The sequence below is a fragment of the Polyodon spathula genome, chromosome 1 (assembly GCF_017654505.1).
Source record: "Polyodon spathula isolate WHYD16114869_AA chromosome 1, ASM1765450v1, whole genome shotgun sequence".
Taxonomy (NCBI): domain Eukaryota; kingdom Metazoa; phylum Chordata; class Actinopteri; order Acipenseriformes; family Polyodontidae; genus Polyodon; species Polyodon spathula.
The window spans coordinates 75,107,039-75,121,012 of NC_054534.1; the positions used below are offsets into that span (position 1 = coordinate 75,107,039).

The 13,974-nt window shown below is 35.1% G+C and overlaps 1 protein-coding gene across 1 annotated transcript in view; it reads right to left on the reverse strand.

Moving 5' to 3' along the window:
• The window catches only part of LOC121322270 (nuclear factor 1 B-type), a 133,134-nt gene extending 130,883 nt beyond the window's left edge, over positions 1 to 2,251 (reverse strand). The window contains exon 1 of the mRNA XM_041261999.1: positions 1,912 to 2,251. Within this exon, the coding sequence (XP_041117933.1) occupies positions 1,912 to 1,929 (18 nt within the window). The 5' untranslated portion in view covers positions 1,930 to 2,251. The remainder of the gene's footprint in view (positions 1 to 1,911) is intronic.
• Positions 2,252 to 13,974: the final 11,723 nt, after the last annotated feature.

The window sequence follows — 13,974 nt, forward strand, 5'->3', positions numbered from 1 at the left end:
AATTTATGTATAATGATGATCTAAATTACTCAACTTTAAAATATATTGATATGGGATGTTGCCTGGGCAAAAGAATTGGAGAGAATAATAGCGCTCAACACAGCAAATTATGAGGAGTACTCTGTGAATAACACACTTCGTAATAACTGTATTGCACTAAATCTTTTGTTCGATTTAAAAATACAAAGCCACGACAAAACTGTTACTAATCCAATTGTAATAGAAAAATAAAACATTTTAAGAAACTGATTAAAAACATTCGTTCGATGTTTTATTTTTTTCCCCTGAAATACTTCATTCATAAACATTACAGTTACAGAAACAAACCATACATAGTTTCCACGCGTATGTGTTCCAGATATAACGAGGCTTCAACGTCTAAAGCTATTGTTTCCCATATATAATTACATTAAAAAAATTTTTTTTTTAAAAAACGACAAAATTGATACCTTCTGGACAGAGCACATTCAGTCAAACTTTGACAATTCAGTCAAAGTTCGAGACTTCTCAAATGACACAGATCTCTCTGCTGCAAAGTTACAAGTTTTATGATACAACACATCAAGGCTGAAAGTAAGAGTGAAAAAAACATAATGCGTTGCAAACCACAACTTTTAAATCACTGCCTTCGTACAAAGGATGCACTTTGTTTTATAGACGGGTGCAGTTTTTGGAGGACATAAAATATCTGCTAAACTGCCAACACAGTTTCGTGGCCAAGAATTGTACAAGCTGGATACACAATAAAAATAAAATAAAATAATAATAACATACAATAAGATGTTATATATAAATACAGCCCCTATATCATCATATATTACAAACAAACAAACAAACAAACAAATAAATAAATAAATCCTTGCCGGTACTTCAAACTGTGCTGTGGTGCATGGAATGCTTTCACGCAGCAGTGATACTGTAGTCATCTATAAAACATGTAATGTTTTTTTTGTTTTGGAGATTATTTTTTAAACGTCTGAACTCTGAAATGATCTGCTATTTTTGGCGCCTTTTTAAAAACTGCTTCCAGTACTGTAAAACTTGGAGATGGTTGCTGTCTCGTCTCAAGATCAATGGCATGCCTGAAAGGAGGAGGAGAAGATGACCCTGTTCACGGCACTATAATAATTCAGATCACGCCACATCGGCGTCTTGTGTCAGTATAATCTGGCTTCCCAGCCCCCTCAACCCGAGAAAGTTGCCAAGTGTTCACACACTGACGGTGCTGAACCACAACTTTATGGATGGGATCTCTTCTGCATTTTAATGGTCCAAAACAAGACATTGGAAAATAGCAGCAAGAAAAGATAATGAAATAAATGTGAACATAACCTGACTGCAATAAAGATACAAATATAAAATGACATTAACGTTTGTCATGTATATTAAATAATATAATTTAATATGCTTTTCTTTATTTTTACGCAAATTAAAAAGTCAAATTGGGTACGACATGGACCATAAAAAAATGCGTGGTAATGGTGGTTAAAACATTAAGTTTTTTTTTTTTTTTTTAAGACAGTACAATGCTGTTGAAAAATAACTGAGAAATGAGCAAAATGGAAACAGTAGGGCTATGACTTGCAAGTGTATTCATGCCTCGCTACAGAATTGCTACTTCGCCAAAAGAAAAAGAAAAAAAAGTTAACGCAGGAAATGTGCCAAGTTCAGCACTTTTGTGGATAGAAGCTCCACCGCCAATTCATGACATATTACTACTGTGACCATAGAAATACTGCCAATAGCAAACATAAACAATCCACCATCTACAGCATTTTCACGTGTGTAGTAATAATTATAAGAACCACAAATTCTAATTTTGAACACGGTCACCAGGGTCGAAAAAAATATATAAATAAATGAAACACAATTTTAAACTTTAGTAGTACATTATATCCCATAGTCACATACCATTGCACTGTATTGCATGAATTAAAGTGGGATCCTGGAATCTGAGACACAGAGCCGATGCCTTCACATTTCTCAAGTTCAAATTTGTGCTTTCTCAGGGCTTTTTCCCAGAAGTGTTTTTTTTTTTTTTTTTTTTTTTTTTTTTTTCCAAACACCGGAAGAGAATTCTTGGCAGAAAGGCGGCAAAGTCAAAATCTAGGCAGCGAGCACTTATTTTTTTTAAAATCTTGCTTCCTCTTTCGGTTACAGTTTTGGAGAAGGTTGTGGTTGTTGAGTTGAAAGCGATCCAGAAGAGGCTGAGTTTATGAACAGGTTTGGTTTGTTCTCTCTCTCTCTCTCTCTCTCTCTCTCTCTCTCTCTCTCTCTCTCTCTCTCTCTCTCTCTCTCTCTCTCTCTCTCTCTCTCTCTCCTGCTGCTTGCAGTAGACACAGCTGCGCACTTGGACTCAATCTTTCTTTTCCTATTGGACGACCCTAAACACTTCGTGCTGCAGTTTCTGACTTCCGTTTGGAGGGCGCAGCATTTTTTATTAACTTCTTAGGCAGGTCTTTTTTTTTTGTCCACTGCATTTAACAATGTGACAGTTATATCTAAATTGTATTTCTGTTTTTGTTTGCATAGTTGCAGATCTTTCAATTAGAAAACCAAAAATCACACTTTTCTGTTTTCTTCACAAAAACGTATTTAACAATATGACAGTGTTATCCACAACATTGTATTCAAATATTTTATAATTACTTATTTGCAGCTCTTTAATTAGATCATAAAATACGTTTATATATATATATATATATATATATATATATATATATATATATATATATATATATATATATATATATATATATATATAACCTTTGCGTGTTTCTCTATTTTCAAAGTAGGCCACTGCATTATGGTAAACATATAAAAAAAAAAAACAGTGAAATAGCTACACTACAAACAACACATATAATGTAATTATATCATACTGTTTTGATAATAATTGTAATCGTGTGTTTCGTTTGCTTCACCATCCTTCCACAATGTATCACTATTACCCAGATAATATCAATGGTCTCCTGCAGTTATAAAAACCTTGCTACTTTTGAAATTTAAAATTGGAGGAAAGTAAATACAAGTGTTGCTAAGTAATGTGGGGAAATCTTTTGAATGGTCTGGAAGCCGCGTCTGAACATCACTAAGTTACTAAGGCACTGGCAGAACTCTCTCCATTATCAGTGCGACTGCCAGAGAGCTGACTGGCACGAAAAGGCCAGCGTGAGGACACAGTGCAGGAATACTTTGCTGTGAGAGTATTACCTCCAGCGCTCTGTGTGGATATCGTAATATCTGCAGTATGTTTCTGTTTAATTGCAGAATGTGTAAGTCTTTTATTTGCGTATTTTAAAATAATCTAAAACCTGACGTAACTGAAACACTAATATGCCCTATTTATTATTTATGATCAAGCACATGAGCATTTTACTGTATCAGTTATACCCACATGCTCCGACTGTATAAAATCTTCCCAGAATAATTAATTGAACAAAAATATACTATGGTTATCCCATAACTCTGTAAATTAAATGGAGATGTATGTAGACTATAGTGAATAAAGAATCAGTTTACTAGTTAGCAATATGCGTCACATCTACAAAATTGCTCAAGTAGGGTGAAACAAACGAACTTTAGTCGATAGTTGATGTTATGAAAGTGGAATGAAGAAGTAATTCTTTAATTCTTCTTAATTGTTCACCTGTTTAGTCAACAATCTTACTTTCATTATTTATTTATTTTTGTGAGAGACACATTATCAAACGAGTAAGACAAATACGTTGTACACAATTTAAATACTGTAGTGTTTGAAACGATACATGATAATTACCTATCCCTTTAACCAGGCGATCCGTTTTACATTTTTGTGATATATAATTATCGGAGAAAAATATATACATTATATGATACTATGACAATTTGCGCAAAAATGTCCAAAACAGCAATACAATGCGTAGGCCTATACTGTTATGGACATTTTATACACAGGTATTATTATTATTATTATTATTATTATTATTATTATTATTATTATTATTATTATTATTATTATTAATTCTAATACTAGTACAATAATAATAATATGAATATGAATAATAGTAATAGTCATTGTATTTTAACAAAGTGCTTGGTTTTAAAACTTTGAGTAGGACTATGCTTAGAAATGTAAAACATTAAAAACACACAAATAAAATAAACACTAATTAGTGATACAAAAACAGCAGTCGGCCTTTTACACGTTTCCAATATGTAACAACTATATGCCACAGTTAGAATACAGTTAAAAACGATATTTACCTTTTTTGTGTCCTTGCCAGTTTCTATAGTTGTTCAAATAATTAGCTAGATACAAATATCTGTAGGCCTAATAATAATAATAATAATAATAATAATAATAATAATAATAATAATAATAATAATAATAATAAATACTTTTCTTATGTGTGATGCTGCAACTGCATATTTAACTTCCATGCCACTGTTAACCTTGTGTTTCTAACTAACATAGCATTGCATAAATGGAGTGCAACAGACTTAGCTTAAAACAGCACAAGCATAAACAGATACTATATATAGGACTTAAATGCACCTATAGTCCTTAGACGCCGACAACACACGCAATAATCTCGCTGTAAATAAAACATATTTCATTGTTAAACGTTATTATTATTTACATCCCTATTACCAGCTGTTAACACTTTCACCAACTATATCCACACAATCGTGAGACATGCACGTTTATGTTAATTTAAATGTGACTAATGACTGGCTGTCTTTAACAACGATTAGTCTAAGTATTTATAATTATGTTTTATTGTATTCGAGCACTGAATTCCCATATTCGTGTTTTATATGGATTTTTCAAAAATAGCAATATCAAGTTAACATTTAATTTTGGGTTGTAGACTATTTGCTATGGGCACTATAAGCAAAATGTATTATTCTGATGCACGTTTCTGGAAAGTTGGCTGAGATGTTACACTTTTTTTTATTGTAAGTTATGGGTATGATGAATGTTTATATATTTCTTATTCAACTGATTTGAATTTTGCCTTTTAAAAATATATATATTTTCTTAAGATTGTATCCCATTGCAAATGTGCATAAAATGCGCGATATGCGGTAAACAATGCATTTTTAAAATGTGTGTTCAAATTACAAAAAGCTGGCAGCTGCAGATCACATCTAGTCCGGCTGTATTGTAAAGTAATACGTTTCTTGCACATGTTTGAGATGCCTATAGGTATAGTAAAAAAAAAATAAAAAAAAAATTAAAAAGTACCCGTATAATGCTTGCTTAGGCATTACCTAGATTTTGACATTGATTAAATCCGCAAGCATATTCTGCCATAAGCAACTTGGTGCGGAAAAAATAAATCAGTGCGTTTAGCAAATATAACAAAACTATGTCCACATTGCTGGTATTTTTTTTTTAATAACAACACTGACAGTAGTTCATGTTTTGTTTATGCTAGTGCATAACAAATGAGTAACAGCATCAACTGTGGAAAAGAAAACTTTATTGAAATGAATCTTTCCATATAGAAGACGCCGAGACAGCGCGTATTGTGCAGTCTAGTGAAACGGAGAGTGGATTATGGCATGGGTGTGAAGTAAAATAAACCAAAATCGAAAAGTCCTGGAATTGTAACACTTAGCGTTTCTTCTTGCTGTCTAAAAGACTGTGTTTTCGTTTTAGCCTTCCGTTTTGGAATCATGTTTTTGGTTCCAGTACAAAGATTTTACAATATCAAATTCAAGGGGAAGCATTCCTAATCTCGGCGTTGGTACGTTACTTTAACATATTCTCATTGGTTTTAATTCTTCTAAAACTGAATTGGGCTATTAAACAAATGCAGTTAAATTAAAACGCCGTTTTGTTCAGTGTCTCCGTACTAATCCATTTCATTTCATACACAAACAGTAGGGGAGACCGGGGGTGGTTGTCACACTTTTTGCTCTTTATTATTTTTCTCAATCTGGTGACATGGTGCGAGTTTTTTTTTTTTCTTTCAGCATAACTTTATTCCAAATATGATATTTAGACGGTTGAAAATGCACTGGTTACCTGTGACAACCTGCCCCATACTGGGATTGGTTGTCATAGTATATGGTGTTGTCACAAAGTATGTTCTTGCTTTTACAGTATACAATAATGCAATTTTTTTTTTTTTTTTTTTTTTTTTTAATAACGTAATCAAAAATAACACATATTATTGTGTATCTTTTATGACAGATAAAGTTCTATTTTTACTTTTTATGTGGACATATATGTGTGTGTGTGTGTATATATATATATATATATATATATATATATATATATATATATATATATATATATATATATATATATATATTTGAAATGTTGACCCATGCTACAAAATAATACTATAGCTTCCACAGAACCAGAGGACAAACAGTAAATAATATAAATAAGCATTATATGGTGACATATCCCACATGTTGATATAAAAAAGTAGAAAGAATAAACATCAGACTTATTCCAGTAGGATTTATATGTGACAACCTGCCCCAGCCATAAATAATTCACATGATAGTTTAATTCTCTCAGTACTACTGGGAGAGCCTACTGGTTTTGTTTTTACATCTGGTTCCATTTAACATGGTCTTCAGTTCAAACAAACTCCAATACTACTAAAAGTTATAAAATAAATAACAAGATATGCATTTTTTTACTTTGGGTATGAAAAAAAAGAAACATGTGCTAACCTATATGTTAGATGGAATTGATCACAAATTACAAGGTGGTTGAGTTCCAGACAATAGAAAACACATTTCAGTGTTAGTATCACCTGCCTGCGCCATCTAGTTTCATAGCTAAGAGCACTGTGACAACTATCCCGTGTGGCAAGCAACCCTGGTCTCACCTACCTTTTATTTAATTGATTAATATAAATTAATTTGTTAATATAAATTATTGTACACACCATGTATCCCAGTTTTTCGTTGACTATAAAAACAAGTTGTTAAAACCATTAAATTAGATCTAGCACCATGTTTTTTTTTCTTCATCGTCATACTGGAAAGCTATTGTGTGACACTGAATGTTCCAAATCCCATTAAGCTATTTTATCAAGTTGAAGTGTGTGAGTTACAGAGGTAACCAAGGCATTACTATTCATTTTCTGTTGACGTTCTTTGAGAACTTGTCAAAGAGAACCAGACACAGTGATATACATATGTAGAGATAGACTATTGCACTTATGATTACAAATATTAAATGATTAGCAATTATTTGGTCACTTAAAGCACCTCCATACACAAACACCCCATAAAGTAAAACTAGGGTTATTTGCAACAAGGGTAAATTAGATTGAGCCCATGTTCATCCAGACAGCGAAATGTTTCAGTGCGCCGGCCCCACCCATCTCACCAGCCCGCCACGGGACTCGCAGTTACAATATTATCAGTCCACCCATTCTTAATCTGAGATTGGTAATTAAAATCCTCAATAATGTGTGAAAACACCTTTTGAAAATTACATTTGTGAAAACAATTAAAAATAAAGATAGTTAAATCTTTGCTTTATTGGCGACTGCTACAGTTACATCAGTTGCAGTTTTAGGCTTATCATGAAATGACTGATTTCACCAGAAAACAACAACAGTGATCCACCACAGAATTATAAATTGTATGACGAATTAAATCTAAATAATGTTCACTGTTTAGCTAAAGCAGAATGAAAGTGGTATGAAAACAACAACATGTTAAAGGCTGCCTAGTTCATTAGTATTACAGCAAAAAATTGAAGGTGGCATGATTTGTTTGGTGAGGGCGGGGCTGGGGGGTTTAGCATTGTATTAACACACGTTTGTTGAAGCATAACTTGATCAACATACCATAAGGTAAGGTAGGTAGTGAAAACAAAAACAAAAAAAAACAGTTTCAAAGTTGCCATGCTCCTAGGATGCACCATAATTCTAATTGAATGCTAGGGTTGTTTTCCAGGAACTGGCCTCTGCTGTCTTGTTTCTTCCTTAAAACATTTGATTTCTCTTTTGGTCTCTCTTTTAAGCAGTAAAATTCTTTACTTCCAGTTCAGTTGAACCAAATGTGCGAAATCAACAGAAGAGTAAAAATGGGCTGGAGTGCCTTTGGGAGAATAAACATGGTTCTGAAAGGGAAACTACCCTTATGAAAGTCTTCAACCAATGCAGCTGCCTGTGCGAAACCTGGACCTCAATTGAAAAATGACTTAAAAATTGAAAATGACTCAACGGAGTATGGACAGATGCATGCTGGGAATAACAAGAAGAGACAGGAAAAGGAAGGAGTGTATAAGAGTACAAACAAAAGTATGCAATGCTATTATAAGAGTGAAAAAACTGAAATGGCAGTGGGATGGATATGTAGCAAGAAGAACAGGCTATCGCTGGACCAAGGAGATACTAGACTGGATCCCAAGAGACATAAAGAGACCAAGAAGAAAACCTCCAGGAAGATGGCAAGATGAAATTAGGAAACATGCCGGAACAACGTGGATGAGAGACGCAGCAGACAGGCTTTTGCGGAATCCTGGAGAGGCCTTCATCCAGCAGTGGATTGAAAAAGGCTGTGCTCAGAAGGTCAACAGGAAATAACTTGGCACAGTTACTCTTACGAGCATAGATGCTTCTGTTCTCTCGTTGTCAGTGCTGTTGGACCACAACATCATGCCTGCACCCTGACTATCAAAAGAGAGACCGATTTAATATTAAAATATCAAAATATAATATCTAAAGATGTAATAACTATCAACTATTGGTAACAATGCTCATTTCTCTACCATGGTATTTAATGTTTTTTCTTAATTACAGTATTTTGGTAAACTGTTTATACAACTTGTAAAATTATTTAGAGAACATACCCGTGACATTTGTGAAATTATGATTTTTGAAATGGTAATCTGTTGCGTTACCTTTTATTTGCCATGATTCTCAGTCCTGTTGGTTGAAATACCTATGCTTTTATGTACACTTTTGCCAGACACCCCTCTTTTGCTACTGTTTACCCTGTTTGCAGGGAAAACTAAATAAATTAAGTGCAAAACAGTTTAACGCTGTTATAAAATCACAGTCATTTTGTTACATAGTAACATATAGTGGATACAGTTACCTTAACTTGTGTAGTAAATGTATTTATTTATTTACATGTTTACAGCACCTTTAGCCAAGGCACTTTACAAAATTATAACAAAATGGTACAATCAAGAAAAGTAGGTGAAGGGAGAGGGTAAGTTTATTGGACTAGGGTGGTGAGATACAGATTTGTTGCTTTAGGAGAGCAGAGGGCCAGAGGCTAGGAGGGTCAGGGCAAGCAGGGTCATAACAAGGAGAGGAGATGAGTTTTGAGGGAGGACCAAAAACTACATATTGTAGGTGACTGATTTATGTCAAGTGGGAGTTTATTCCAATGATGGGGAGCAAGAAGGGAAAAAGAACGGAAACAGGATTGGGCACAGGGCAAGGGTGGGACAGAGAGTGACAATAGGGATTGGGAGCATAAGAGATGTGGAGGAACATAGCAGGTAATCAGTGCAGCCTGATAAGATGGGGCAAGACCAAGGAGAGATTTGTACACAAAGGTAAGAAATTTGAATAGTAAACGATGATAGACAGAGAGCCAGTGTGGCTGGAAGAGGAGAGGGGAGGTATGGAAGGAGCGGGGAAGTTTGAATATGATACGAGCAGAGGTGTTTTGAATTAATTGTAATAGTACAAAAGCATGAAAGAGGGGAGTCCAAGGAGCAGGGAGTTACAGTAGTCGAGGCAGGTGAAGATGAGAAAATGACCAGAAGTTTAGTAGAGAAAATGAAATGGGGGGGGGCATATTTTGCGGACGTTGAACAGGTGCAAATGGCAGGTACTTGTTATAGCCGAGATATGGTTAGAAAGGGAAAGGGTATAGTCAAAGATGAGCCCCATGGTTACGAGCAAAGGTGGATAGAATGAGGGACAAGGGAGGGAATGAGATGGTGGGGTCCCACCCCCTTCCTCTCCCTTACCTTTCAGTTTTTGATGGGTTGATGAAAAGGTTGGATAGCAACCAAACAATCGTTGATATACGGACAGGAAGGTCTGGAGTAAAGGAGGAACAAAAAGAAAATCTGGGTTTTTCAAGAGGGAGGTGTACAGGGAGAATAGTAGGGATCCGAGGACAAAGTCCCTCTTAGACATCGACAGCTCCTGTTTCGGGAGGTGAGGCTGTTGAAAGAAATTCCGCTGGTACGTGAGGATTTCTATGTCGGAGCCATGCAAGGGGCATACCATAGACCTCGGTTGAAAGCACGGAATGGTCTCTATGTGATCCAACTCGTGCCAAAAGCTCTTAGGAAAGATTGACACAGAATGAGAATTGAGGAGAAGCCAGTATGGGCGGAGTTAGCCTTAACTAATTCTGGACACCCGCCTCAATCGGCATTAAGACCTGTCACGCCTCCCGTCGGAGGGATGGAACCCAGACTGAAATCGGGGTAGACTTTGAATTATTGGAAATGGACCTTGACCTAGGCACTGATCCGTGAGCTTGGAGAACCTAGGCAGAAGAGAGATTAACCCGTAATTAACAGTCCCGACTGTCCCGCGAGAGGGTTTTTTAACAGAGGGAGGATGGTAGCTGATTTGAAGATGGTAGAACAGATACCAATAGAGAATTAAAGAGGGAGACTAAGTAATGGAGGGTAAGAGTAAGAGTAAGAGTAAGAGTGGGAGTATGAGGGAGGCAGGACAGGGTCCAGGGTGGAAGAGGCAGGATGAGCTTTACAGATGATGGAGGAGAGTTCAGATAAGGATGCGGGGGAGAAAGCAGTAAATAGGGCATTAGAAGCAAATGGAAGTAGCATGGGAAGCTGGGGGTGGGGGCTTGTCTGAGGGGACAGTCAGGAGGTATAGCCGAATAGTACTGACTTTGGTGGTGAAATGGTGAGAGAATTCACAAGCAGTGAGGGCTGTATATAACTCCAATGCCTTCAGCAACCAAAGTCTAAAAATGTGGTTCCTATTGTCAAACCAAATTATGTAACTTGCTAAAAATTGTTTTGGCAGCACCAGTGCTGATCAAGTTTTTTAAATCTGTTTTGTAAGCACTTGCAACATTAACATGGTCCCCCTTTTCTTCTGTTGAAGATTTCTCAGTACTTTGCTTGTATTTTATACTAAAATTCTGAGTTAAAAGACAATACTGTAGATTAAAAGTTTATACTGTTATCATTCAAATTCAGACCATGTGACCTACATCCAAGGTACCAGGAAGCAGCAGTTTATATTAATATTTGCATCCTTCAGTAATGTTAATAATATTGAATATTTTGGATTTTAAATTGTTTATAAGCACCCCTTTAAAATCATAAGTTGCAACCACTGAAACAAGAGCACAGCTATTTCACCTTGTGGAAAATGAAAGTCTGCATGGGTTGTAAATTGCTGGGCACAATCTAATTTACCCTTGCTGCAAATAACACTGGTTTTAGTTTATGGTGTGTTTGTGTATGAAGGTTCTTTAAGTGACACAAATAATTGCTAATCATTTAATAATTTTAATCATAAGTGCAATCGTTTATCTGTGCCTACGTGTATCACTGCGTCTGGTTCTCCTTGACAAGTTCTCAAGGAATGTCAGCTGAAAACGAATAGTAATTCATTGGTTACCTCTGTAACTCACACACTTCAACTTGATAAAATAGCTTATTTAAATTTGGAACATTCAGTGTCACACAATAGCTTTCCTGCATGATGAAGAAGAAGAAGAAGAAGAAGAAGAAGAAGAAGAAGAAGAAGAAGAAGAAGAAGAAGAAGAAGAAACATGGTGCTAGATCTTATTTAATAGTTTTAACAATATTTTTGTTATAGTCACTGAAAAAATTGGGATACAAACTCGTTAGTAAACATTACAGTATATCAACAGAGAGCCAATATTTGTTTACAGAAAATTAAGTATTGCATTTACTATATTGTGAACTAGTATGAGTAATGCCACCTGAGACCAGTCTTGAGATCTACTGAATTGCTGATAATCTGAGGTTCCAGCAAAAAAGAAGAACTTAAGAGAGCTGAGGAACACATAATTGTGCTAATCCTGCTACGCATTTACCAGAAAACCATACACCATCTCATCAGGAGCTGACCATCGCTGAGCTGAGCTGTTATGCAAACTCAAGGAGGTCAGGCTCATTATTATCAGCTAGCTACTTCCCTGTCTATAATACATTTAAATACATTAAAATGTTGCTTTCTTTATTGCAGATATAGCACCTTGTGGCATCATTAAACTGTATACAGAGATAACTTATCTTCCTTAAACACTGTAAATTCATATCAAGGTTAGCAATCAGCAAATATTTTAAAAGACATACAATTGTGACACTAACTATTGATATGCATAAATAGTACTGCGTTATGAGAAATAAAGGCACATTTCATATTTTTTTATAAGCTTGCTGCAAATAATGAGCAAAATCGAAATAAAGGAAAACAAACCAACTGCTCAGAAACCACAAAATATATTTCTGATAAGATTGTGCGTGTTGCATAATAAGAGCTCGATGGGTCGGTTTGGAATGTGGAAAATAAGCAGAAAATGCAATCCATGTGTACTCTGGCACTTTCACACATAACACAAATAACTTGGTGAATGGATTCACTTTTTTTGTATCATATTTTATTCTTATCGTTGAACTGTACAGCGCTTGTTTGGAAATATGTGCCTGACCTTCTGTACTGAACAAAAATCAAAAGACACGATTTTGCTTCATTGCAGAGTAGACCATGGAGTGAAATTGCATGCCCTCTACTGGGTGACAGTGGGCAAGGCACAGATGTGTCTGTATGCTTAGGTTAAAATGAATAGCGGGAATTAAATGGCAGATTTTTTTTTTTTTTTCCCTCAAAAAAAACTTATGAATTAAAAAATATATATATAAAAATATTTCAATTATTTTGCTCCTCTTTTGTTAAATGTTTGTAAAATAATGCCCTTTACTATAACATTACATGTACCATTTCTGCATTTTAGTTTTATTTTTTAACCAAAAGGCGCTGTAAGTTATAAACTAAGAAAACCTCACGTGAACAGTGTTGCAAAGTGATGTCTGGTGACAATATCATTTTTGTCAAACAGGGGGAACTGAGCAAATAAATGATTTGTTTAAAATAATCATTTTCTGAAAATTAAAAATATAAGCCTACACTACTCAGTTTGAAAGATTTGATGGTCACTAACACTTATTGACTTATATAAGGAAACACGAAAGGATATATTTGGAGGAATCATAATGCAAGCAGGCCACACAATGACAGAAACAGCAAAGCTGGCTGAATTAAAGCTGCATAGCACTTACTATTGCCAACAACACTGGAAAGCTAATTAGGAGAAAGACTTCATAGGGGTTACTGGGGCTGCTGTTGTTGGACAACATTAGGTAGGGTAGATATTGTATAAGCATTTGTGATTTATTAACCATCTTATTTCAATATGGGGACTAAAAATAACATGTAATTCATGTGGCACTGAACAAAGCCTAGAACATATTTCACTAATTACTGTATAGTGGGGCTTGCAATATTTAATTATTCTTCTGGTATCGATATGCACTGTGATGCTCCTGAGTTCTCTTGAAATTTTTTGTTAGGAAAATATTTGTATTAACAATGGGAATTTTATTTTGTTAAAAAGCTTCCATACTTGTCATCCGAGCTGGTTTATTTAGTGAAACACGTTTGCATTTACCTGTGCTGTGTGCAATGTTTATAAATTGTATTGGAATTATATTGTCCTAACAGCGCAGTATGTAAATGAGGTCACTAGAATGTATACAGAATTACACTCCTTAGTAGCACAATGGGCCCGATTTTGAGGAAATGCGGTCAATTGCAAACATTAAGGGCAAAGTGCTTCTTCACCTTCGCGCTGGATTGCTCCACCCCCTTTATGTTGTAATTTTAAAGGGAGTTTGAGCTGACACTGATGGAATTCTGGCCAAAGAAGAAAAAGTGAGAGATACAAACTGCTTGTAAATAAGGATCAATTTTG